This window comes from Vitis vinifera, chromosome 18 (assembly GCF_030704535.1).
Source record: "Vitis vinifera cultivar Pinot Noir 40024 chromosome 18, ASM3070453v1".
NCBI lineage: Eukaryota > Viridiplantae > Streptophyta > Magnoliopsida > Vitales > Vitaceae > Vitis > Vitis vinifera.
Window position 1 is genome coordinate 22,657,424 of NC_081822.1, and position 27,977 is coordinate 22,685,400.

Genomic DNA, 27,977 nt, shown 5'->3' on the forward strand with positions numbered 1-27,977 from the left:
ATCCCATCACATACAATTTTTTTAGAAAAGAAAAAGGAAAAAGGAAAATGGTATTTATCACCTAAAAAAGAAAAGAAACTGTTATGAACATATAAGAGCATGGTATGAGGTGTGGGGGGCCCTATTCCAACGACAAGGCAGAGAGAACCCCTGTTTTCTTAACCAGAAGGAGGAGCTCTCAGTTGGATTGTCAAATAAGCAGACCAGCTACCCTCATTGAGTTATGATGTTATAATGAAAAGGAAACAGAGCAGAGAAGAGAAGAAGAAACAGAGCTATTATGAAAAGGAAACAAGAGCAGAGAAGAGAAGAAGAAACAGAGTGCTCATTTCATTCTCATTCATCATACAGAGAAATATGAGTAGCAAGGTTCTTGGTACAGGGGGCGGGCAAAAAGAGTACTGTAAATAATCTGTAACTAACTCCAGCTCATCTCTTAGAAAAATACAAAAGCAGCTGTCTAACTAACAGGACTTTTATTCTTACATCTAAGATCATCTTAATAGATGTGGCTTGGAATTGATATGGTATACTTGGATCAAATCTTACTTATAGTGTTGACTACTCCATCTGCATCATTGAAATCTTCAAGGCGAATAGGGGATGGAGTTGTGCAGGGAGGCATGTAATCAGGAGGTGGAAGGAGACTAGTTTCTGGTGTGCCACCATCCTTCACTATGAAAACAGTGGCCATACCCCATGTGAAATGCCGATCCAAATGACAATGCCATAGCCACACACCTTCAAGAAAATCATCCACACAACCAGTTTCGAAAATTAGCATCTATGATTCATCTATAAAAGGAGTGGATGAAAAGTTGAGGAAGAACATACCTGGGTTGTCAACTCTAAGTCTGATGGCAACCCACCCATTCTTAGGAACTCTAACCGTGTTTTGTTCAGGTGGATCAACCAAGTTATAGCCTTTAGGATCAGCCACAGGGTCGAAATTTCCAAAACCCATGCCAACCACAAAAAAGGTAAATCCATGCAGATGAACTGGATGATCTTCAGCTGACAATAGCAAATTTGTTCCCTGGAATACAATCTCCAATGTTTCATTGTAATTCAGCACCTTCACCTTGGTTGCTGGCTTCGTTATGGCAGAAGGCAAATCGTCCTCACCAGTGAAGTCAAAAAAGGAAGGCGGGTCGTCTGGAAAATCTGTGGTGTAAACCCCACTTATGTGCCTGAAATTAAGGATTTGGAATCATTAGGAAGCAAATATTAAAGTCCATGTTTTTTAGTAGTAGGCAACAAAGGTATACCTGTAGTAGGCATCCAATATACTAGAACTGGGATCCATGAAACTTATGTTGTTCAAGGTGGAAGCAATATGGTTGACTATAATTCCCTCAAATGTATAGCTGACCAGATTAATTGAAGCTGTTATGAACATTCTGGTAGTTACATTTTGGGGCACATTTGCTGGGTGTTCTGGGCTTGCTAAGCTCCTGAGCTTGCTGGTGAAGTTATATCCAGCATCTAATTGGTAAAAAGTGGGAAGCGTAGTGGGAAGGGAAGGCGAAGCTGGTGGGGTGTAGTTGCCTCTATACTGAAGTATTGCGGTAGCGGTCATATTGGTAAAGTCAGGTATACTTGGGTCAATGGTGACAAATTGTCTTATAGCCATGTAATAGTAACTTGGGGTTTGGTTTGTTGTGATCAAGACATCCATGGTTTGTCCTGGGGTGATCATTAAGTAATTGGTAACTAATGGTTTGGTGTAGGTTCCATCTGTGCCAACGACTGTCAAGTTGTGCTCAGAAATAGCAAAGAAGAGTTCTGAATTCATGACTGCGTTCACTATGCGAAGAAGATAGGTCTTGCCATAATCCACAACCAAACTGTATGCTGGCTCTGCCACACAGGAAACAAACATGGTGATCATCAGATCTAAATTTATAAATGTACAACGACTTGAAATTCCTCTTCAACTTTTTTCATATATATGCATAAGTCTGTTAGAAATGTTAACTAGTTATACGCTTAATTACATACCACTAGAGCATGCGACTAGATCTCCAGGAAAGCCATTGATGGTGTAAGCATCGGATTCGGGTGTAGTAGCCTCATAATGGATCAGGTCATACTCAAGCTCCGCGTTCTGGTCTGCATCATACCAACATGCTGCAGGTACATGATCATGAGAAGCTGCTCTTCCTAAAAATATACAAAATCATAAATTTTGATGAAAATATTTGCATACCCAATACAATAACTTCTTCGCCATCAGGCTGGGGAAATGGATAGGTGGTTCCTTCAGCTGGCAAAACCACGATGGCACCGTGCACAGTGGCCCGTGTCCAGTCACTATGGGCATGCCACCAAAGGGTTCCTTCCTGATCTTCACTAAATATCACCTTCTGTGTGAAGCTTGTCCCTGGTTGAATCTGGCACTGCGTGATGTGATCTGGGCCATCTGACCATGGATTCCTTGGCTGCTTCACTCCATGCCTAATAACAAAAATGACATCTATAACATTTATTCTTCAGCTTTGACGTCTTATTAGTTATTAGTTAGTTCCTTCATCTTCTAAGAATGTAGGCAAAACTCCAATTCTTTTATCTAGTTTATATGGGGAGTGTCAGTATGAGAAAGAGATTCAAGTGTCCTCACCAATGAATGGTGACGCCATGACTCCCTTCATTCTGAACATTGATAATAGCCGTATCGCCTGTGTGAACATAAACCACTGGCCCTGGGAAGCTCTCATTTACAGTCAGCATGGTCTTTGTGACACACAGCCTTGTGAAATTGGTGTCCTTGAGCTACAAGAAGACCAGCAAAATGGAAGAATATGAGTATATTAAAAAAAAAAAAACTAAATAACAAACAAGGTCCATAGATATCAGAAAAGCGGGCAAGAAGGATCCATTGATTAATTTAACCAAGGCAGTGCCAAAAGCGTAACTCACAACAAAATCATAGTAGTGCGTATCCCCTTCAGCAATCCTGCAGACAAGCATCAATCCACTCAAAAGTACAAGAAGCAGCAACTGTACGGAAGATTCCATTTTCTCCAACGCCATTATTTCTGCACTCTCCCTCTTCTAATGTACGTCTACTGAGAGGAAGGAGGCCAGTTAAAATTTAGCTCCTAAATGCTACTTCATTTAAACCAAGTGTCTATAAGAACAACGGTTGGTCCTGAGTTAGTTGGAGTGGCCCAGGTTTGCCTTTGGTTGATTTCTTGTTGTTTGAAGGAAAAAATAAGAGAAATTTGAAGGAAAAAATCAACTCAAAAGTTATCTTAATCTAATCGTATTTACGAGATACAATTTGAAAGAATTTTTAAGTTTTTGATATATTGAAATTACCTACTCAATTAGGTGAAAAGTGAGTTTTAATCCACTAATTTAAAATATATATATATAAAGCCTTAAAATTTATAAATCATATTATCAAGTAAAATGATATTTTAGGAAAAAATTATTTGATTTATAAAAAAGTGTATATATTTTAAAATATTTTTAAATGAATGAAAGATAAAATTAAAATTCAATTTTATATATATATATATATTTTAAATAGTGAGTCAAACCCACTTTTTCTGTGATTTTTTGTTTGTTTCTTTTGAAATACATGAATGTTTGCTAGAAGTTGGACTAGGCTCCTTTGCCCACCTTTTGGAGAGATATTTAGTTTGCTGCTAGGCTTGATGTCTGCCGGAATCCTTACCATGTAGTAAAAGGTAGTTGTAGTTTGACATATTGTGAATCACATGTAGGAATTCTTTTAATCACATGTGGGAATCCTTTTTGAGTCACATCAGCATAATCTTGACTGATGGATGTGACCCTGTTGTTGAGATATTAGAAATGCTTTCCATATATCATTATTTCTTTATATTATTTAGTGTTGAGATATTAAGAATGTTTAAATATTAGGAAAGTTGAGATATTAAGAATATTGAGATATTAGGAAAGTTGAGATATTAGGATATTAGTTGTTATTTCCTTATATCATTCTTTCCTTGTATCATTCATTCCCATTCTTAGAATGGTGATTACCCTCTATATATACTCTGTACATGAACGAATGAAAGTATGAATGGAAAAAACTACCATTTATCAATTTGAAGATGGTATCAGAGCAATGGAACTGAAATCCTGAATATTTTGTCTCTATGGTAGTCCGACAATGATCATCCATCCTAAGACAAGCCCTAATATTGATAAGTCAACCTTTAAATGCACTCATTGCAATAAGATTGATCCCACCAATCTGGATATCCCACAATTTCAAAGCAACGACTCTTGGTATGATCAAGAAAACAATGAGGAACCGAGGGTTTGAACCATGGACCTTTAGATCATGTTTAGGCTATCAACACTTTGTTATTAATGATAATAATCGTGATCAACGAAAGAAGGATTCCAAGAAAACCTCGATTGCAAGTGTTGCCGAAATAAAAACAGAAACTAATGTTGCTGAGAAAGCCTCTGCATTGGTAGCCGCTATAGATCATGGTGGTAAGTTTTTAAATACTTTTACACCTGTTATTAATAGTGCATGGATAATTGATTCTGGTGCTACAGATCATATGACTTTTGATTCTAGACAGGTTTCACCCCTTAGACCTTCCTCACAAAAAATTGTTTCCACAGCCAATGGTAACACAACCCTAGTCATTGGGGAAGGATCATTAACTCTTACTGATACTTTGAATTTGGATTTTGTTTTAGTTGTTCCATCTTTAGATTACAATCTTTTGTCAGTTTCTCAAATCACCGCAGTCTTATCTTGTATTGTCATTTTTTGGCCTGAATTTTGTGTGATTAAGGACATCCAAACAAGACAGACGATTGGTTGTGGTATTAAGCGGGGAAAACTCTATTACTTGGACTTGCAGTCAAAGGATTCAAATAAGTTGCAACAAGCCTTGATGGCAGATGGATCTGAGGGTGAGAAGAAAAAGTCTGAAATTTGGTTGTGGCATCGACGTCTGGGACATGCTTCCTTTGGTTATTTAAAAAAATTGTTTCCTAGTTTGTTTGCAAAGAGTGATATTTCTGGTTTCCGTTGTGATATTTGTGAATTGGATAAAAGTCATCGTGTTTTGTTTCCGTTAATTTTGAAGAAAAGTCTATTTCCTTTTATGGTTATACATTCTGATGTTTGGGGCCCATCCAAAGTCCCAACTTTGAGTGGCTCACGTTGGTTTATTACTTTTATTGATGATTATACCAGAATGACATGGTTATGCTTGATGAAGACCAAAGATGAAGTGAACTTGTTGTTTCAAAAATTTCATAAAATGATTGAAACTCAGTACAATGCAAAGGTTCGGGTTCTGCATAGTGACAATGGTGGAGAATATCAAAGTTTTGATCTTCAAAAGTATTTGGAAGGACATGGCATCATTCATCAGACTACTTGTTCCAATACACCCCAGCAAAATGGAGTCGCTGAACGGAAAAATCGGCACTTGTTAGAGGTTGTTCGTGCTTCCTTGATAACAGTAAAAACATCGATATTTTATTGGGGAGAAGCAATCACATCTGCCGCATACTTGATCAATCGGGTACCTTCCAACTCAATTAACTTCCAAACACCTCTCCAAACTCTTACTAATGCTGTAGTTGCCCCAACTGTCCCAAATTTACCTTCTCGTGTTTTTGGTTGTGTGGCATTTGTGCATCTACACAAACACCAACGCACCAAGTTAACTTCCCATGCATTGCAATGTGTGTTTGTTGGATATGCATTGCACAAAAAGGGATATCGATGTTACCATCCTCCAACTCGACAAATGTATATTACAGTGGATGTGGTGTTTCATGAAGATTCGATGTATTTTTCATCTGAGTCTGAACTTCAGGGGGAGTACCATAAGGAAATTCAGACTGTCGATTATGATTATCATATCTCTGAGGAGAATGAATCTGGACAATCTGAACTAGTGAACCAAGAAGCGGGTGAGTTGGATATGAGTGGTCAACAATTTGGGTCCGAAGATGTATTTACTGAAATACCAAACCAATCGTCGTATGTTGAAGGTGTTCTTAATTTGGAACCTGATCCATTCATGAAACGGTTACCACACCGTCATAATAGAGGTATTCCTAAACCCACATATGAACCTGAATTGTCTACCAAAGTCAAATATCCCATGAGCAACTATGTGTCTAACCATCGTTTCTCTGAATCAAATAAGTCATTTGTAAATCAATTATCTACTGTAGCTATTCCTAACAGTGTGCAGGAAGCCTTAGCTGATCCAAGGTGGAAAGCAGCTATGAATGAAGAGATGAAATCATTGCAGAAGAATGAAACATGGGAACTCGTAGAATGTCCACCAGGAAAGAAGCCAGTTGGGTGTTGTTGGATCTATACTGTGAAGTGCAAGGCAGATGGTAGTATTGAACGATTTAAAGCAAGACTGGTAGCAAAAGGGTACACTCAAACTTATGGAATTGACTACACAGAGACATTTGCACCTGTAGCTAAGATCAACACAGTTTGAGTATTACTGTCTTTAGCTGCAAACCTAGATTGGCCATTACAACAGTTCGATGTGAAAAATGCCTTTTTGCATGGTGAGTTATCTGAAGAAGTATATATGGATCTTCCACCAGGATGCATGGTGTTAGAAAAGCAATGTCAGAAGGTGTGCAAATTGAAGAAGTCATTGTATGGGTTGAAGCAATCCCCGAGAGCATGGTTTGGAAGGTTCACAAGGTCAATGAGAGCTTTTGGCTATCGTCAAAGTAATTCAGATCACACTTTGTTCCTGAAAAAGCAACATGGTAAGATTACCGCACTCATCGTATATGTGGATGACATGGTAGTTACAAGAAATGATCCTGAAGAAAGAAAAACTCTGCAAAATTATCTATCTAGAGAATTCGAAATGAAAGATCTAGGTCATCTGAAATACTTTCTTGGGATTGAAGTTTCTCGATCAAGTGAAGGAATTTTTCTGTCTCAAAGAAAGTATGCCTTAGATCTTTTACAGGAGACTGGAATGTCGGGATGTCAACCTGTTAATACACCAATAGAAGAAGGTCTGAAATTGTGTGTTGAGCCTAATCAAGTATCACCCGATAAGGGAAGATACCAGAGACTTGTGGGGAGATTAATGTACTTAGCTCATACAAGACCAGATCTTGCTTATGCATTGAGTGTAGTGAGTCAATACATGCATAATCCTGGAGAGCAACATATGAATGCAGTTATGCGTATTTTGAGGTATTTGAAGAATGCTCCTAGGAAGGGAATTTTGTTCGCTAAAAATGTTAATCATCAGAGTATAGAAGTATATACTGATGCTGATTGAGCCGGTGCAGTGGATGATAGGCGATCTACATCTGGTTACTTTACCTTTGTAGGTGGTAATCTTGTGACATGGAAAAGTAAGAAGCAGAATGTCGTCGCTCGTTCAAGTGCAGAAGCAGAATTTAGAGGTATGGCTCTAGGACTTTGTGAGGCATTATGGCTAAGACTTCCCTTATAGGATTTAGGTTACCTATCTAGGCAACCAATCCAATTGTTTTGTGACAATAAAGCCGCATGTGACATTGCTCATAATCCAGTACAACATGATCGTACAAAGCATGTCGAGGTGGATAGATTCTTCATTAAGGAAAAGTTGGATGATAAGATTGTGGAATTGCCAAAGATTCGATCAGAAGATCAATTGACCGATATCCTCACCAAAGCTGTCTCAAGTCAAGTGTTCTCAAAATTTTTAGACAAGTTGGGCATGTGTGACATCTATGCACCAACTTGAGGGGGAGTGTTGAGATATTAGGAATGCTTTCCGTATATCATCATTTCCTTATATTATTTAGTGTTGAGATATTAGGAATGTTTAAATATTAGGAAAGTTGAGATATTAAGAATATTGAGATATTAGGAATATTGAGATATTAGGAAAGTTGAGATATTAGGATATTAGTTGTTATTTCCTTATATCATTATTTCCTTGTATCATTCCTTCCCATTCTTAGAATGATGATTACCCTCTATATATACTCTGTACATGAACGAATGAAAGTATGAATGAAAAAAACTACCATTTATCAATTTGAAGACCTGCAACTAACTTTTTGATCTCTGGTTCATCACCCATTGAAAAATTAATTAATGACTTATTTGACAGTGAGAATGAAAAAATAAAAAAGTATTTTTATTTAAATTGAAATGAGAATAATGTACAGACTTTTATTCGAGCATGTCATTGGAAATTGTTTAATAAAGAAATAGTCATTTCTAGCATAAATATTTGAGGATGTAATTCAAAAGCAGATTTAAAATTTTTTTAATATATTTTATGGTTGTTTTTTTTATTCTTTCTAATTTTTAAAAATAATTTAGAATTAAAAAATTGATCTAATTAATTGCGAATACTTTTTCCGTTGTTGAGTATTACATGTAATGAAAAACTTAATCATTTACGTGTCAAAAATAAAATAATTTTATTTATTTTAAATAAAAAAATTATCAACAATTATTATTTTTAAATTAGTATCATTCATTTTTAACCAAAAAAGAAAAGAAAAAACAATTATGTTTTTAGATGTTCATATCCATATTTTTATAATATATACTATAATAATATATTTTTATAAAAATATAATTTATGATTTTATTATAATATTACTATCATATTTTACTAAAAATATTTATTTATAATTAAAAATCTATCATGGAAGGAATCTTAGAGAGAACCAAGGGAAAAAGGTGTGGTATAGAAATGTATGCCTGAACCATAGTTTTGAGAAGTCGACATCTTTGAATGGCAAGCACCTCAATATTTAATATATTATATAATTTAATATATTATATAAAATTAAAATTAATTATAAGAAATTAGAAATATAAATATAATTCAATTTTTTTTAAAATATTTTATCTTTTATATTTGATTTCATGGAATGAAACGATGATAACTTTAAATATAAATGTATTAATATTTTTAATTTTATTTAATAAAATATATATAATAGTTAAATATAAAGATATATTTAAGATAAAAGGAAAAATATAATATTCAATTCTATTTATATATTAAAAATTAAAGATTTTATTATTTTAATACTTTTCATTATAAAAATAAATATTCACTTAAACATTTATGTTTATTTAAGAATTTAAATTAATGAAACTTCAAAAGAAAACAAAAACAAAAAATGAAAATCAAAGATTACGTTATTTGGTTTTTGTAATAGTTTGCATATAGCCCAATGGTAGATATTTCCTTAGTTTTGTGCTGCAACCCATGTTGATTCCCCCATGCTGCTGCCACTTGCATTTTCTATCCATCTAACGCATCCCACATCAGAAATTGACATAAAATATTTCTTCCTATAAATATAGATGAGCTTAAGATGAAATTAACAAAGCATTTGGCCCATTAGCAGTGGGCTGAACTGGGGATTAGCCTCTAGGCCCACTCAGTGTTGCCATACCCCATGTGAAGTGTCGGTCCAAATGACAATGCCATAGCCATACACCTGCAAAGTACCATCCTTATTAGTTATTGAGTATGTTTGGTAGTGATTCTAAGAAGTGTTTCTAGTTTTTTTAACACTTGAAATTTTTATCTTTCAAATATAAAAAAGACTAAAAATACTTCATAAAATCACTATCAAACGAACTCTGCATATTAATATCTATATCAATCACACAAAATCTTAAATATAAGAAAATGTACACAAACTTATGGGATTGAATGTGTCTACTTCCTAAGGTCTTAGATTGGTACCGTCTATAATCATCTTCTATATTCTTAATTCAACACTCTCTTGTGCTCCTTCGAAGCTCTTATGGATTTTATAAGGAAAATCGTTAACCTTTGTTGAAGTTGAAGTTGTAAGGTACTTTACAACATATCTCAAAAATTTGAGAGTTAGACATTCAAGGGACTTTTGATAAGAGTATGGTAATTTTTTAAAAAAAAATTTTTAAATTACCATAGTAGGAAAAATAATTCCAAATCTACAATAGTTTTTGCCAGGTAGGAGAGAAGGAGAGTTGTTTTCTTTTTTTTCAACTTGGAAATCGTCTTTTGAAAAGACGATTTCCACCAAAAAAAAATAAAAAATTAATCCCTAAAAAATCATCTTTTGAAAAGATGATTTCCACCCTAACAAACATAAAAAAAAATTAACCACTCAAAAATCGTCTTTTGAGAAAACGATTTCCACCAAAACAAATATATAAAAAAAATTAACCACTCAGAATTCGTCTTTTGAGAAGACTATTTCCACCAAAACAAATATATAAAAAAAAAATTAACCACTCAGAAATCGTCTTTTGAAAAGATGATTTCCCTAAAAAGACAAAAACAAATTTATTTAAATGGAAATCGTCTCCCATGAAATCATCTCTTCACCACCCAAATTTCAAACTTTTATACATTTTGATATCTTTAATTATCTCCATATTATAAAAACAAATAATAAAATTTAATATAAAAATATATTATAATAACCAAATTTATCTTTCACTATTTGATGTAATGCAGCAATTGAAATTGTGTGATCACTTTGGACTACATTTTGAACTTCTCGTGCAATAAATATGGAGTCTAATTGTGAGTGGTCTTGTGATAGTTTAGGGTAAACACAAGTGTGAGGACCTATGTACTTTGTTATCTCAAACAAACCATGAGATTTAGGACGACATGCACAAAGCCTCTAATTACAACCCTCAGACTATTTTTTACACTTTACAGCTTACATATCTGGCTCAGATTCAATAACAATCAAATGTTGATTCCTACATATGGAATGACATTTAACAACATATTATAAGTCTACCTTACTCTCAAATCGCAAACCCTTAAACAATTCATCTGATTCATTCCATAAGTCAGTGTGTGCTATTAAATCCTTGTCAGCCATGGAGTTAATTACATCCCAATTCAATTCTCTAATATTGGGGAAAGGACATCATGTTCACCACCACCTAGCAATGATGCATCATTTTCTGTATTTTCATTATCCTCCATGTCCATAATATCCTCATTACCATCATCTTCATCAAATAACTCCACATTGTCATCATCATTTTCAGGTAAAATATCAACATAATTTCCAACTGTCATTACAATTGAATCACTAACCCCCGCCATATCTACCCTAACTATAGGTTCCATGTCATTATCATAACTTTGCATATACATAAGGGAAGATGTATTCTCTTTTACCATTTGTTGACTTGGACCTAGACTTTCAATATGCATTGGGATGGTAAAGCTACTAAGCATGGGGTGATAATTAATGGAAGAAGTTTGAAAATACATTTCAATAGTATTTGGAGGAGGAGATTGTGCAACAACAGTAAACATTATTCTTACATCACCATCATGTCGAATAGGCAAAGGGACATAATTAACAGTACCCCTTCCATTTGGAAAGGGAACTGGATATCGGAACACCATATTTAACTTGGTGTAAGTACGATTAATATTCAGAGCATGACACAATTTTGTTTCTAACTCATCAAATGTTATCATACTATTGATTGAAACACCTTTCTTAGGAGGACGATTATAACATACCCCAAATTCACAATCAATAATTTCACCCCTGGTATAACACAATACTGTGGTATAACCGTCCATTATCAAACCTATTCAAAATATCAACAAAGAAGTATCATTATCAATAAACTTTATGATAATAATTGATATACAATATGTATTTTGCAAATCTATTTTACTAATATTATGGTGCATTGTCCATTACAATATATTTCTTTTCTTTTTAAAAATGGATAATTAAATGTATATAATATAACATTTTAAATGTACATTTACATATTATATAAGATAAGACCAACTCTCGGATAATGTTCTACTTATATTTCTTATATTTTAATATTTTTTAAATAATATTGTGTGCAAAAAAAAAAAAAAAATACTAACAACCATTACTAAATTTATTTATTTTATTTTATTATATATTCTAACATTTTGCAATTATATATTTCTTTTCTTTTTTAAAATGGATATTGAAATGTAAATAATATTTTAATATTTTAATATATATTATATACCTTTAATACTCATGGTTACTATTTTATATTGTACACAATTACTTTATATATATATATATATATATTATACATTAAAATATCCATTTAAATAAATCAAATAATATTTTAGTTTCATTTCTACTTTTATTTATTTTTTATTTTTATTTCTCAATATCTTACAAGAATTTTTTCAATAATTTAAGACAAATCTTAATTTTTATAAAATATAGAAGATAAATTCATAATTTCGGATAATGTTCTACTTATATTTCTTATATTTTAATATTTTTTAAATAATATTATATGCAAAAAAATAATTTAACACTATGTAGACCCCAAAATTTGTCCCAATTTTATTTTTACATTAACTTTGAACCCAATTTTAAATCCCGATTACATGTGTTATTTTTTGGCCCACTCACCCTTTTAATTCTTAATTTTTATTATTTTGTAAATTGTTTTACTTTTATTTCTATTTGTTATTATTATTATATTATATTTTTATATTTTATTTATCACTTTCTGTCTCCTCTCTTCCTCTCTTCCTTCTTCCATTCCCCCCCCCCCCGGCTTTTTTCTCCCCATTTGACCCTCCACTTTCTCCTCCCATTTCCCAAGAACAACAGCCCCCAATTCCCAAGAAAATGCCTCCATTTTTCCCCCAATTTTTTCCCTTCATTCTCTCTCGACAGCCCACCTCTCTCTCTTGGGATTTTTTTTCATTTTTTATTTTTTCCTCTCCCACATTCTCAAAAAAGGAACAGGACGACCACCATTTTTTCCGATTCCCCCCCCCTCCATTCTCTTTGACGCTGCAATTCCCAACCGGCCGCCCCCTGTTTTTTTTTTTTTTTTTTTTTTTTTCATTTTTTTTTCTGCTTCCCTTTTCCAAAACACCCACACAGTCGGCTCCCCATCTTCCCTCATCATTTTTTTTCTTTCTTCCAATTCCCACACGCGCCAACCCCTAGATTTTTTCCCTTTTCCATCTTCCTCCCCAACTCACACACACGACCGACCCCCATTCCTTTTCCATTTTCTTTCTCCCATTTTTTTTCATCTTCCTTTTATTTTATTTTATTTTTGTTTCCCAAAAACTCATCATCCCTCACTGTCGTCGGTAGGATCACCGGTCAATCTCCTCCGGTGAGCCCCTGTCGGCCGGCGACCTCCTCCATTTTTCTCTCATCCTCTCATTTTCCCGTATCACTCATCTCCCATTATTATTATTATTATTATTATTATCATTATCATTATTATTACTATTTCTTTATTTTTCTTTATTTGATTTTAATAGTAATTGTTATTGAAATTGGGCTTGTGCTATGTTTGTTTGTGGGCATTATGTTTAGGCTTTGTTAATTAATGTGAAATTTGAGTTAATTTTTTATTGTTAATTAATATGAAATTTGGGTTAATTTATTGTTGGTAAATTAATTTGAAATTTGTTAATTTGGGTTTATGGGATTAATTTAGGATATTTGAACTATATCAATTGCATATTGTTTATTTGGACTTGGACTATTGTTAATTGATTATTTGTTTAGGTTTATTGGATTGGGCTTGATGTATTATTTCTTTAGGCTATGTGTATTATTAATGTAGACTTATTAATTGGTTATTTGTTTGGGCTTATTAGATTGAGCTTAAGTTATTATTTCCTTTGGTCATGTGTATTATTAATGTGGGTTTGTTAATTGATGTGAATTTTGAGTCCATAATATGGGTGGGATTTGTTGGATGATTTGAATATTTGATATGAGCTTGACCTATTTGAATTATTTAATTTGAACATGAGATAATTATGATGTATATTAAATTAGGTTTGGATTATGAAATATCAAATTTAGGCATAATGAGATTTATTTTAATTTATCGTGTTTTGGGTTTGATTAATTGAGCTTACATTTTAGCTATTAATTTGAAAAATTTTAGATTAGGGTTTATGATATGTGAGATATTTTTGTTATGTTATATTTGTTAATTTGGACCCATTTGTAATTGATGAAATTTATTAGACTAATTTGAAGTTTGAATTTGGGTTTGAATAATTATTTTGGACTCTACATATTTTTGGATACTTACATTTGTGCTATTTTTGTTTTTGCATGAGCCCGTTTTATAATCTTGTTGGCTGAGTATAAATTTATGACATGTGGAGCTTGTTGTAAGTTTATTTCCCACTTTTATTTTGTTTTATTTTTATTAGTTCTTGTAAATATTCGTTTGTATATATTTATTGAGTGTGTACAGAATTGAACATCGAACAAACTAAAAATTTTGTTTAAATGAAAGAAAGAAGTCAGTAAATGTGTTTTAATAAAACAATAATTTTAAAATATTATTTTTAATAAAAAAAAGTTTTTTTTATTTATAAAATTCAGAAAAATGAATTTAAAAAAATCCAAAAGAAATGTTTTTAATGGAATTTGAAAATTTGTTTTTAAATAATATTTGTCCAAAAATTTCTTTGTTTAATAAAAATTGTCCAAATATTGTTTTGTAAATAAAGTTGTCCCAAAAATTAATTTTTAATAAAATTGTCCAAAAAAATGTTTTTTTTTTAATAAATATATTCTTTTTTACTTAATTAAAATTGGATTAAAAGTCATTTTTTGAAATAGACGATTTATTTATTTATTTTTATTTTTATTTTTTCCTTTTAATTAAAAATTCTTATGTAAATAAAGTTATGTCTTTTTAAATAATTTGTATAAATCACTCTCCTTAAATGAAATCAAATTGAAATATTTTTGTAAATAAAATTGTAAAAATTCTTTTTTTTTTTTTTTACAAGTAAAAATAATTTTTGTGCCCAAATTGAAATTTTGTAATAAATTCTTTTGATACAATAAGTGTAAATAACCTTTTTTGAAAATTAAATACAAATGAAATTGAATCAAATCACTTAAAGAAAATATTTTGTAAATAAATAAATTGAAATCACTCATTCAAAATAATTTTTAATAAAATCCTTTGAAATTTCTTGAAAACTTTTTTAAATATTTTTTCATTATTTATTTATTTAGTTCAATAAATCATTTTGCATAATTCTTTTGTCATTTATTTTTTATATTCTTATAATTAGATTTCGTCATTATTTTTGTGTATATTAATTTTCACCGTGACTTCTACATTGATTATTTTTCTTGATATCCATAATTAATTAATTAATTTTCACAATTCTCTTAATTCGTTTAGTAAAGGCCGTATGTATACAGGCTTAAAGGGGTGTTACGGCTCATCATCGTACCTTCCCAATAAGTAACCCGACCCCCGGACCCAAACTTGGTTTTTCACAGACCCGTTTTTCCTTCAGGAGTCACACTTAGAGTTTTTTTCTTTGGTATTTTGTTTTTTCCTTTAAAAATAAAACAAAAATAAGTGACGACTCCAAGTCTTTTTCTAAAAATCAACATTTCACCAAATAAATAAAAAACGAGTTTCGCTATCGAATGGGAACATATCGAGCAGAAATGCGGGGTCCACACACTCTAAATTTATTTTATTTTATTTTATTATATATTCTAACATTTTACAATTATATCATTCTTTTCTTTTTTAAAATGAATATTTAAATGTATATAATATTTTAATATTTAAATATATATTATATATACATTTAATACTCACGATTACTATTTTATATTATAAACAATTGCATTGTGGTCTTGGTAGAGAATTTGAATTACATCTAACTTTCTCATGACCACTAGAAGATCAGTAGAAGTGGGGCCATTGACCATTAGAGATTGTTGTTAAAAGTCAGTGGGTTATGAGTCTCAAATTAAATCCTGACTGAACCAGACCTGTTTATTAAAGAAGTTATGTAAATCTTGTCATATTACGTGTGTAATAAATGGGTTGTATTCATATTAAAGGACTATGACATGATTATTAAACGGGTTGTATTTGCTTGACCAGATTTCGCTATGATCTTATCTCAACATGGAACAAACTACATATAACATGACTTCAGTGTCACACAAATATTACTCTACAAATCCATATAACACGATTCTATTGCCACTCAAATGTTGCCATTGCCTTCCTTTGTTCAATAAATCGACACGTGATCTTGGGCTGTTGTTGATAGACCTGATAGTCAATCTTCTTTAAATTTCTTCATTTTGGTCTACTGTGTCCCTTTTTGCAACCATACTAAAAACTGAAAATCATGCTGAAATTATGAATTCTCAACTCTTCAACCAGTTTTGGCAAGTTACATAGGTTGCAAATGGTGAAATTGACATTTCTCTTAATAAGTTAAGGGATATTTTGAAATGTCTTAATTATTATCTTATGGCAATCTATTATTCAAAGCCTTGACAAAGGTCCAAACTCAAACTCATTGTCAATGGGGCCATAATATCTTTGTTAATGAAACTGATGATTTTTCTCTCCATAGCTCAGGACTTGAATCTCAAGCCACCTCCTGTTCCTGAGGGGGAGTTCTGTTGTCTGTGGCTTCCCAGTTTCTTATTATTTTTTTTTTGTTTTGCACTTTTTTTTGTTTGCTTGTTTAGACTGACAACTTCATGAAAACTTGTTCAATGGAAAAATAGGTATTTAAATTACAATTTTTTTTGTTCAATGGTACCATTTGCTTCAGGATTTCAACTAATGAATGATCTAATGGTTTGCAAGAGTTTGACATGATATGGTGTATTACCATTATGTGTTGCCTGTTTCATGTTCTGATTTTTATGCTTTTCCCATTGTTTTCTAATGTATGATTCTTTTTTCTTTTTGATGTATGTAAAAGAGTCTAGAAGCAGATTTGTCAAGGATTACTATAGCCTTTTTCTGAATTATGTTGTAATGGCCAGTATTTTAGTGTGTGCTAGCAGAAGTCTGGGAAATAGTGCTTTAGGGGTTGTAGGTCATTCTATTTAGGAAAAATGTGTACCAACACAACATGATTTCTGACAGTGATTTGTAGGAAAATCTTGGCTAGCTTGAGTCACTAACTGTATGATGGTCTTCTTACCATGTTTTCTGGTTCACTGAATTCCAGAGGCAGATTTACAGTTAATAGTGGTTATTTAAAATGTAGACCTTGTGCATTGTCGACTGCCATTTCTTAGTTAGCATTGAATTGCCTTCATGACTTGCACTTCTTTGCTTTAGATATAATCTCTTTTTATTTTTTATTTTTGGATGCTGAATTGGTTTCCATCTCCATTGTGTTCCAGGCAAATCCATCTGATCCCAAGACATTTCCTTTTATATTATTGGGAAACAAAATTGATATAGATGGTGGAAATAGCCGAGTGGTAAGGACTATAGTTACTGTCCTATTTTAATTTTGTTATTTATTGCATCTGGTCCTAATTTATTTGAATACAGGTTTCTAAGAAAAAAGCAGAGGACTGGTGTGCTTCGAAAGGAAACATTCCTTACTTTGAAACATCAGCAAAGGAGGATTACAATGTTGATGCTGCATTCCTTTGTATTGCCAAAACTGCCCTAGCCAATGAGCATGAACAAGACATGTGAGTTAACCTTTAAGGCTGATTTGTTCTTTGGAATGATCTGACATGGAGGTGATAATTGCTGCTCAGTTTTTTTTACATGTTAGGTTCATCTGTATTAAAGGAGTGTCTATCGTGTTATGTGCTGTCCATGATTGTTATACTTCAATAGGAAAACTATATTGGTTTATGATAGCTGGGAAGTAAGTATATGCTAGTTATTCATCCATTAATTTTGAGATTGTGCTCCAAAATTACACTAGTTATTGTTCAAGTATGATTCTTGGCAGTGTATGTACAAGCCAGAACCATTTCTTTCTTATTTGCTAGAAATATTCTCTTTATTTTGGTGCAAGTGGTTGAGTATATAAAGTTCTAGTCACATACGGAGGGTTAACTATCACCATTTTTGATGAAATTTAATTTTGTTATGATTTCCATGTAAGTGGTTCACATGGAATTTCATGAGGTCATAGTGATGATCTTGAGTTCTGTTTTGATGGTGTTGTTAGATCTGGGTGTTTTGAGCCTTCTTCAGGTTTGATGTTTCAGAACACCAGGACTTTTGAAGCTTCTTGTTGAAGTTGATCTGAAGACATTTTTTTTTTCATGGGCCATGTTGCGTAGCCAGGGTTGTTGGCATCTTTGGTCCTAACTGAGAGAGCATGCCACCTTTTGCACTCTCATTTAAGTATTGGGTGCAGTGATCGTCCTGGTTTTTTTTTCCATTTCTTCAATGATTTCCGTCTTTCTTTGTCTTCTCAAATTTGATTATGTAGGGTTAAGATCATTCCAGCCTATGGCTGTTTTCTACAAAGTGAACAAATATTTCAACAAGCAGGTTCTTTCGAGAGGGTCTAGGATCTTAGAAAGAGTGAAGGGTACTTAAGCATAAGATTTTTCTCATTTGTTTTAATGAAGTGTTCATGTATTTTAACTTTTACTGCATAACACGTGATGTAGCTATGCATGAGCCCATATTGCCATTTTGCTCAGATTTTCATGTTGTAATGGTAAATATTTCTTAGATCCATTTAGTTAAATTAAGCCTAATTTGCTAATAATTTAAGTGCTTGAAATCTTAGTGACCTTTCTATGTGAAGATCTCATGTTTCTTCTACCTCAATTTTTGTTGACATTGGGGCTTGTAAAGTTAGCCTAAAATTCATGGTTGTGTGTAATTGACAGGAAAATAAGAGATGGCCCTTTTCATCATTAGATTGGATTAGGCACACACCCCGCACCGCCACTCCCCCACACTACCACCACAATGAATCTGACCTTATACATGGCCGAAATGACTTTCTAAGGAGACCAATGAGTTTCTCTCTAAGTGATTTTAGAATTCAATCCACCAGTCTAAAGGCCAAATATAGTCTAGAGTGCCAGATGCCACCCTTTGTTTTCTAGGAAATCTCCTTGTCTGTTTGCCACAAAGAGCCCTGTGCGAAAGCATCATTGCCTAATCTCAATCACTCTTGTGCTTAGCTTGGTGACTATAATCCACCCAATCAGATGACCTCCGCTTGGTTTCCTAGGGCCCTTAAGAAGCCCTTTGGATCTCCACTGTTATTTCTGCCACACTATTAGGCATTCTGAAAATGTAGATGTAAACTTAATTGTACCTTTTTAGGGGTAGTCATAAATTTGTTTTTAATATGAGTCCATTTTTTCTTGTTAGGCAAATAAGAATATACTAAATTAGTGCTTGAAAAGAGGGGGCCCAAACCTAGGTATGTAGGTTGTATGTAAGGAACACTTAAAGCACAAACAAGAAGAGCTCAACCCATTCCCTACTCATTGTTAAAATTTAACAATAAAAGATTTCCATTCCTGAAAGATATACTCAATGATGAATCCTTGCACCAACAAATATTTCAAATAGAAATCTCAGTTTCAGAATTAGTGGCTTCACCTGTTCAAAATCCTTTGATTCTGCTGTTTTTTTAAAGCTATGATGTAGAGAGGTTACCATCAAAGCCAAGGTGATCACACATTATTTATCAGAACTTTCATCTAGGGAGACTTAAAGCATTAATTGCGTATGACGATGATATTGTTGTCATTGGAGATGACCAAGAAGAGATTATGGGGTTGAAATCATACTTAGTTGAAGAATTTGAAATCAAGGACTTGGTAAGCATTGATATTTCCTTAGAATTGAGGTGGCTAGATCAAAGCAAGGATTATCGATTTCTCAACAGAAGTACATACAAGATTTACTTAAGGAAATGAGTATGCTTGGGTGTAAATCAGTTAAGACACCTATTGAACAAAATCACAGACTAGGAGAGAAATCTGAAGGCCAACTAATTGATTGAGGCAACTACCAACAGATGGTGGAAAAACTAATTTACTTGTCACTCACAAGACCAAACATTGCATATGCCGCGAGTATGGTAAGTCACTTTATGCATGCTCCACTTAGACCCCACTTAGAAGCTGCATACTGGATTTTGAGATATTCGAAGGCAGCTTCTGACAAGGTTATCTTATTTAAGAAGGGTAAAGAATTAAAGTTAGAAGCCTACACAAATGGAGACTAGGCGAGATCTATTGTGAATGGACGATCAACTATGGGATTTTGTACTTTCTTGGGAGGTAATCTTATCATTTGGAGAAGTAAGAAATAATCAGTTGTACACTGTTCAAGTTCGAGAGCAGAATTTAGAACTATTGCATAAGATATTTCTGCACTTCTTTGGATTAAGATCTTACTTAGGGATCTCAAAATCAAATTTTAAGAACCTATGATATTGTATTGTGATAATAAATTTGCCATCAATATAGCTCACAACCTAGCCCATCACTATCAAACCAAGTATGTGGAGGTTGACAGATATTTTATAAAGGAAAAGTTGGATGGTGGTCAAGTGTGCATGCCATATATTTGTACTACTAATCAACTAGCCAATGTTCTCACTAAAGGACTCCCAAGTTTAGCATTTCAACGAATGACTGACAAGCTGGGAATGCAAAGCATCTTTGCACCAACTTTAGGAGGAGTGTTGGAAGAATTGCAATTGGGTTGTTGACCATGTAATATAGTTTCCATATATAAGTGTTGTATAGTTGTACAATATTATAGATCCTAAGGTTTTGCTGGGATTAATTTGTTTCCTTGTTAAATTTTCTGTTTCTTTCTTTAGATTCTAGAGTCAAGAGCTTTGTTCAATATATAGCTCTGTATCAAACCTTAGAAGGAATAAGAAAATAATTATTTTCTCCTGCCTTTCTTTAATTTTAGCATGATACAAGTATAGGGATGAGAAATTTAGAAATGTGAAATCTAAAAATTGGGAATTACACAGAAGTAATCATCCTCATGCATCAGGTTGCATCACTAAGACAGCCAGCACAACCAAATAGCTGGATGGAAAAAGAAACTAAGAAAAAACCCTAATGGTAGGATCATTAGATGTTTCTTATTTATTTTTTATGGTTTTTTAAGATGATCAAGTCATTTATGATCGTAATAAGGTGATCTTCTTTCTTGTTCTATGGAATCAACAACACTCTAGATACCTAGTTTTTGGTATATTCTTTAATAAATCTACAAGTTTTAGAAGATGCTGCATTTTATTTGTTACTCAACCATGTTTTTATATACTTGTTGCATTAAGTGGTGCCAGAGTAATGTCATGTTTGGTGCAGGTAAACAACTCTCAAGTATTATTCTTCATGAATTTATTCATTAGCAGCCAATAGAGAAGTGAAAGGTTTGTTTGGTGAAGTTTTTTAAAACAATTCTCAAAAAATTATTTTTGAGAATAGTTCTTAAAAATAGTTCTCAATTGTTTTTAGCAACAAAATTCAGTTTAAGAACTCAAATATGAAAAACATTTTTCTTGTCTTATTCTAAGTGAAATCATTATGCATTTATGTACAATGCAAAAATTCTCAGCCTATTCTTTATGTTTCCTGTTGTCTTTCAGAACACTATAAAAACCACATGAAAATACCTCAAATTTGTTTTAAAAAATCATCATGTTTTCAGAAAAAATTATCAAAGAAATTTGTCCAGTCAAAAATTTGCCAAATGTGTTTTTGAAGTTAGAATATGTTGGATCTCTTTATCCAGATGGTTTAAGGTTGAGTATCTGCAGACGAATTAGTTTAAGATCTTGGTGAAATTTTGATGTTCAAGAATAATTTGTAAACAGACCTTAAGGTTGTTGGTAGTTGGAATTTGGATGTGGATCATGGGAACTAGAGTTTGTGTTCCATTAGGAGCTCTTATGATTGGGAATTAGTGGTAGGGGTTTCTTGTAATGCTCATCTCATTAACAACTTATGCATTAGGGAGGCCAGGGGGGATACTCTGTTGTAGAAGTTTCTTTTAAGTTTCTCTTCTAGGTGCTTCTTTTAGGCATTCTCTTTGTTTTCCAGCTTTGAAGGTTTGGGTTCCTAGGGTTCAATTCAAGGTGTGCATTTTCGTACGGGAGGTAGTATGAAGTAACTTAAGTAAGATCCTTGCCATGGATCAGTTGATGAGAAGATGTGTTTTGGTTAACTGACATTGCTTTTATCCTTGGCACATGGAGTCTCTACTGGCTACATTGCTGTGGTGTTACTTTTTTCCATCTTAGAGATTTTCTGGGTTTTTCTTTGTTTTGTGAAGGACCACTTTGTTAGTTGGTGCAGCTTTGAGAAAGGAAGACAAAAATACTAGAAAACACTACTTTTCTTTCGTTTTTTTTTTAATCTGTTTTGGTGCATTTGGAAGGAGTGTAACCAAAAGTATCTTTGAAGGGGTGTTGTTTGTGTTAGCTGAAAGCTCTCCTTATTGTGGCTTTGTTTCATTAGTCCGGAGATCCTCCAAGGCAGGGAAATTTGTCTTTATCGGATTCTTTGGATGGTATTATGTTGGTGGGGTTTGCTTTCTCGTGGTGCTTTTTATTGTATTTACCAGGTTGGACCTCTGGTCTTTTAGCAGAACATAATATTAATTATGGTTAATAAGTAACCATTTTTTGTGCTGATTATACTTTAAAGCTGATTCTAACTTGTTTGCCTATAATGTTCAAGAGTGACTTAGGATGATGTTGCCCATTGCTTGTCTGTGTTTTAATTGGTTTAATAGATTCTTTATTCTTTGTTATAATATTGCAGAATCGATTTCCCCCAAATATATCTCTACATACTTGTTTCTACCATTTCTTTTTAGCGTTAAAACGATTTTATATGGCGTAATGAGAATCACTGAATTGACATATTGGCCTTTTTTCCTTCTTAAATGTATATAAGCAGCTATTTCCAGGGCATCCCTGAGGCAGTTTCTGAAACTGAGCAAGGAGGCGGTTGTGCATGCTGAACTTGAATATGGAATGATGCAGACTCGGTCCCACCTGATTGTTCCCTATTTCTTCAATTTGTCTTTTTTTTTTTTTTTCGTTTTTTCATTTGTTGTGATTTATAGTCATTTTTTGCCTTTGAAATGTTTGAGCTGTTGTCTTGTGTTGCCACTTTAGAAGAAAGCAGTCTTTATTTTGCTGAACATGAGCTTTAGTACTTAAAATTGTAGAGTAGAAAGCCCCATTGGATTCATTCACCAGGAATCATTTTCATCTGTGGTTCGGAATTGAGATCCATTTTTAGTAGGAAAAATCATTGCTTTTAAGCTTAATATGTATTTTCTGTACGGTTTATTTAACTTGTGGAGTTTTAGTTGGATCGAATTACATGTAATCGAACTCCTATTCTTTGAGATTGCATGGGAAGCTTTGTTTTACTTAGAAAATCTGTGGATGTTCCATGTACTGAAATAATATGAATTGATTTCAAGTTTTCCATATAGGAAACAGAGTTCTGAGTATCTGCAGACCTGCTAGTTGAACTGGTAAAACGCTAGCCTTCTTTCACCAGGCTTTTACTGAATCACTGAAATCTTCCAGCACAATTGGGGATGGATCTTGGCATGGCGGCATGTATGCAGGAGGTGGAAGGATACTGGTCTCAGGCGTGCCGCCGTCCTTCACTATGAAAACAGTGTCCATACCCCAGGTGAGATGTCGATCCAAATGACAGTGCCATAGCCATACACCTGCATGCAACCATCCTTATCAGTTCCAATGATCAACATCAGTTTTTATAGTATACTTGTATAGTCCTGAAGAATACACCCACCAGGATTATTTGCTACAAATCTGAGGGCAACCCATCCATTCTGAGGAACTGTAACGGTGTTCCGTTCAGGTGGGTCAACCAAATTAAACCCTTGGGGATCAGTCTCATTGTCGAAAACTCCATAACCCGACCCAATCACATAAAAGGTATAACCATGTAGATGCAGTGGATGATCTTCGGGTGTATATTGCACATTAGTTCCCTGGAATATGATCTCCACTGATTCATTGTAGTTGAGGACCTTCACCTTAGTCGCCTGCATTGTTACGTCGGAAGGCATATCGTACCCGGTGAAGTTAAAATAGTAGGACGGATGGTCTGGGAAATCTGTGGTATAAACTCCACCAACATGCCTGTAATAAACCCTCATTTGGAGACCATCATAAACAATAATCCAGGAAAAAAAAAAGACTGAAAAAAAGAAAAGAAAAGAGAAATAAAAAACACAGTGGATTACCTGTAGTAGGCTTGCAGCACATCCATCTCGGGGTTCAGAAAACTAATGTTGTTCAAGCTTGAAGCTATGTAAGTCCCTGTTGTCCCCTCATCTTCATAGACCACTGAATTCATTGCCACTGTGATGTACATTCTAGTAGTTATATCTAGAGGCACATTCACTGGGTGCTCTGGGCTTGCTAAGCTCCGAAACTGGGACAAAAAGCTGTATGCAACCCCCAATTGGTGGTAAGCAGGAAGGTTGGCTGGAAAGGAAGGTGCGGCCGGGGGTGTGTAGTTGCCTCTATATTGAATAATTGCAGTAACATTTGAATCATCGAAGTCGGGAACTTCAGGATTTTCAGATACAAACTGCCTGGCAGCCATGTAATAGTAACTTGGAGCCTGGTCCATTGTGACCAGGACATCCATGGTTTGTCCCGGGGTGATCATTATGAAACTGGTGACAAATGGTTTGGTGTAGGTTCCGTCGGTGCCAACAACAGTGAGGTTGTGGCCGGATATGGCGAAGAAGGTTTCCGAGTTCATGATTGCATTCACTATGCGAAGAAGATAGGTCTTGCCATAATCCACCAGTAAACGATATGTTGTTCCTGCAACAAATTAGTCATGAAAATCAATAGATGTTGATGCTTGTAACTCTTCATACACAGGATACATTTATGTGCTAGTTGTATGTTGAGGTACCATTGGAGCATGCTGCAAAATCTCCTGGCTGGCCGTTGATGGTGTAAGCATCTGATACCGGAGTAGATGAAGTGGAATTTTGGAGCAGAGCCTCCTGAACCAGCAAGTTCACATCTCCCTCGAACCAAGATGCTGCAATAAGAAAATAATAAGATCCACACCTAAATATCCGGAATTAATCCATTCCATTCATTGTAGTTTTATAGAAAAAAAAAAAAAAAAAATCATTCTCATGGTACCAGCTAGTTATGGGCCATCTCTTTTTTTTTTTTTTCTGTTGAAAGAATAGTGCTTTTTGTTCTCATTCTCGCTTGTTCCACATAGGGCTCTTGGGTCCCCTACTTAATTTTCCAAAGTATACAAAATCACATGGACTCTCAATTCCCCTACCTACTTTTCAAGAATAGAAATCCGTTGTAGTAAAAAATATTTGCAGAGTTACCAAGCACAATAACTTCTTCAGCATCAGGCTTGGGATATGGATAGGTGGTTCCTTCAGCTGGCAAAACAACAATAGCACCATGGACAGTGGCCCTTGTCCAGTTACTATGGGCATGCCACCAAAGAGTTCCTTCCTGATCTTTACCCAATATCACCTCGTATGTGAAGTTTGTTCTTGGTTGAATGCTGCACTGTGTGATGTACTCTGGGCCGTCCGACCATGGATTCCTTGTTTGCTCCACTCCATGCCTAACAATTTCCCCTTTCTTATTATTTGTTCGTGAGCTTTACTCATGTGAATAAATAGTTAGTTCCTTCATTTGTAAAGAGTAGCTAAAGAACTGTCATTACCAATGAATGGTGACGCCATAATCGCCTTCATTCTGCACGTTTACGTAGACCGTATCGCCTCTGTGAATCCGAATGACTGGCCCTGGAAAGCTTTCATTCACAGTCAGCATGCTTTTTGTGCTGCACAGCCTTGTGAAATTGGACTTCTTCAGCTACAGGACATCAAAAAGAGAGGCAATGTACAATGTGAGTAGCAACAAAGACCTTGGATTCTGATCAAAGCAGGCAAGTGTTAAGGTAATACTCACAACAAAGTCATAGTAGTGGGCGTCTCCTTGGACACTGCAAACAAGCATTCCACTCATAAGCACAAGCACAAGCAACTTCAAGAAAAAACCCATCTTCTTCGACCCCATAGCTTCTTTCCTGCTTTGTTGCATTGACTGAGATGCAGGTGGTGAGATAAAACTTTATATTTGAGCCTTCTGAAGTATTTATAAGAAAATCTGACAGATTTCTCATTTCCTTGGACTCCTTTCCTCTTTGATACTTGACTTCTGGTTACTGCCCCACCTCTATTTTCCACCCACCAACCAACAGTCCAATTGACAAGAATTTCACAAGAAAAAAAAGTATCACCAGCTGATAGCTATCCTATGACGTGCAGAAATGCTTTGCAAATCACTGTCCAGTCTTCTGCTTAAATTCAGCCTCCATAACTGACTATCCTACGATAGGCAGTAATGTTTTGCAAGCCACTGTCCAGTCTTCTGCGTAGATTCAGCGTCCATAGCTGACTCATTGAATTGTATACATGACTGCTGCTAAATATGTACATGACCAAGGCTAAATCCAGGCAAAAAACTTGGAAGAAAAAATTGGAAAATATATATAAAATTCCGAACAAATCAGCCTATTTAATCCAAAATTTTAGATTACTAGATAACTTTAACACTTAAAAATGTAAAATTAATTAAATAATAAGTTTTAAGTTAACTAAAAGATAATAAGTATTAAGTTTTATCATTTATCCTCTTAGTTTTTATTTGTGAGTGATTGTTATGGTTAAAATAAATGTTTTTATTTTTTTATTTTTTGGAGATTTACTAACTGATTAAATTTTTAGTTGAAGATTCATAAGAAATGTTAATAATAGTTAGGTGTATAGATTGGTCGTGGTTCCTTATTCTTAAGTGTGGAAGAAAGTTAGGTTTGAGGGTAACCCTTGAATTGCATGTAGAAAGCAAAGAAGCAAAATGATTATAGTAATTAAGGATGCACGGATGTTTTGTGTGTACGAGGGTGCAAGAAATTTAGGTAGTTCAAACTAACGACAAAAATTTTACGATATTTTATAGAAATATTATTTTTTGGGTGTTAATACATAGGGAAAAAAAAATCACCGATTTTTTCGATGGATAAAAGAAAAGTTGATCCAACGATTTGGTTTATGAGGGATTGATCCAATGACTAGAATAAAGCCTATGCTTGTTAAACCTGAGCCAACGGTCAAATAATTGATCGAAGGACTAGAATTAAATTTAGCCTTGATCCAATGGTTGGGAAGTGAATTTAATGGAAATGAATTATATCGTTAAGATGACAACCCAATAACTATTTTGGGTTTGACTTTAATTAATTTCAACCACAATTTAATTGAAACTCTTTTGATCTCTTATTACTCAAATTTTATTAGTGATTGCTATCAAAAGTTTATAAATTTGGGAATTTGATATTAAAGTTGTGGATTAACTCTAAATCAAGGTTGATAAATTGTTTTAAGGTATATATGTAATTTAATTTAAATTATTTAATTAGTAGAAATTTAATAATTTAAATGATTGAAATTATTAGTTTAATTTTAATAATAGTTTAACATTAAACATTAATTATACTCACTTGTATTTATATATTGAATTTCATTTATATGCATTGTTTAATCTTCATTTTATTTACTAACATTATATTATAAGTTTAAATGTCTATTATATTTAAATCACCTAATTAGTACATTTTCAATAAAAACTAGTAATTTAATTTAGTATTTTTAAATTTAGTATAGTATTGAAATTATATTATAGTTAATTGTTTATTCAATTTCATGTAATACATAGTTAACTTTCAATGGTAGTTAACTTTAATATAAGTTTTATATCCAAATTAAATTATAGTCTATTGTATATCAAATATCATTTATATATGTAGTTCTATATTTTTAATTCATTTAATGTTATTACAAGTGTAAGTGGGAGTGGAGTAGCGGGATGAGATCCTACTTAGAAGCATTGTACACTAATGGAGCATAATAGAAACATTCTATTGGTTGAACATAGATTGCACTTGAGAAATCCTTGAAGTTTTGATTTTTTCGGTTTACTTCACCCTTCATCCTCACATCCAAGATGTCCAAGAGGATTTCAAGGTCATCATTATTCATGAAATATGCCTATAAATATAAAAAAAAAACTCAAAGTAAGCATGAGAAAGTTGGGCATATACAAGATAACATATAA

At 33.4% G+C, this 27,977-nt stretch overlaps 3 protein-coding genes across 3 annotated transcripts; 1 reads left to right on the top strand and 2 right to left on the bottom strand.

The window, feature by feature from the left end:
• Positions 1-306: 306 nt before the first annotated feature.
• LOC100240798 (putative laccase-9) lies at positions 307-3,081 on the bottom strand. Its single transcript, XM_010647528.3, has 7 exons — positions 2,920-3,081; positions 2,621-2,772; positions 2,210-2,457; positions 2,002-2,130; positions 1,269-1,860; positions 835-1,190; positions 307-741 (listed from the first exon to the last, which is right to left on the bottom strand). The coding sequence occupies exons 1-7, from the start codon at positions 3,031-3,033 to the stop codon at positions 539-541; spliced, it is 1,794 nt and encodes a 597-aa protein (XP_010645830.2). The 5' UTR covers positions 3,034-3,081; the 3' UTR covers positions 307-538.
• A 13,288-nt stretch (positions 3,082-16,369) lies between these two features.
• On the top strand, positions 16,370-23,170 carry LOC132253138 (ras-related protein Rab7-like). The gene is made up of 4 exons (XM_059734547.1): positions 16,370-16,448; positions 17,081-17,265; positions 17,339-17,484; positions 22,714-23,170. The coding sequence occupies exons 1-4, from the start codon at positions 16,370-16,372 to the stop codon at positions 22,775-22,777; spliced, it is 474 nt and encodes a 157-aa protein (XP_059590530.1). The 3' UTR covers positions 22,778-23,170.
• A 43-nt stretch (positions 23,171-23,213) lies between these two features.
• LOC109121401 (laccase-14) lies at positions 23,214-25,913 on the bottom strand. The gene is made up of 7 exons (XM_002263949.5): positions 25,773-25,913; positions 25,525-25,676; positions 25,175-25,422; positions 24,733-24,864; positions 24,047-24,638; positions 23,590-23,942; positions 23,214-23,506 (listed from the first exon to the last, which is right to left on the bottom strand). Exons 1-7 carry the CDS (start codon positions 25,902-25,904, stop codon positions 23,322-23,324), a joined length of 1,794 nt encoding a protein of 597 aa, XP_002263985.2. The 5' UTR covers positions 25,905-25,913; the 3' UTR covers positions 23,214-23,321.
• Positions 25,914-27,977: the final 2,064 nt, after the last annotated feature.

Excerpts from the sequence above, each read along its gene's own strand:
- LOC100240798 (XM_010647528.3), bottom strand. The coding sequence starts at position 3,033 with ATGGCGTTGGAGAAAATGGAATCTTCCGTACAGTTGCTGCTTCTTGTA. Across the intron at positions 1,861-2,001 it reads TCTAGTCGCATGCTCTAGTG|AGCCAGCATACAGTTTGGTT; the intron begins GTATGTAATTAA and ends CCTGTGTGGCAG. Across the intron at positions 1,191-1,268 it reads ATATTGGATGCCTACTACAG|GCACATAAGTGGGGTTTACA; the intron begins GTATACCTTTGT and ends CCTTAATTTCAG.
- LOC132253138 (XM_059734547.1), top strand. The coding sequence starts at position 16,370 with ATGAAACTGATGATTTTTCTCTCCATAGCTCAGGACTTGAATCTCAAG. Across the intron at positions 16,449-17,080 it reads TCCTGAGGGGGAGTTCTGTT|CATTGAATTGCCTTCATGAC; the intron begins GTCTGTGGCTTC and ends TTTCTTAGTTAG. Across the intron at positions 17,485-22,713 it reads AATGAGCATGAACAAGACAT|CTATTTCCAGGGCATCCCTG; the intron begins GTGAGTTAACCT and ends GTATATAAGCAG.
- LOC109121401 (XM_002263949.5), bottom strand. The coding sequence starts at position 25,904 with ATGCAACAAAGCAGGAAAGAAGCTATGGGGTCGAAGAAGATGGGTTTT. Across the intron at positions 25,677-25,772 it reads CCCACTACTATGACTTTGTT|CTGAAGAAGTCCAATTTCAC; the intron begins GTGAGTATTACC and ends GATGTCCTGTAG. Across the intron at positions 24,639-24,732 it reads TTTTGCAGCATGCTCCAATG|GAACAACATATCGTTTACTG; the intron begins GTACCTCAACAT and ends AATTTGTTGCAG.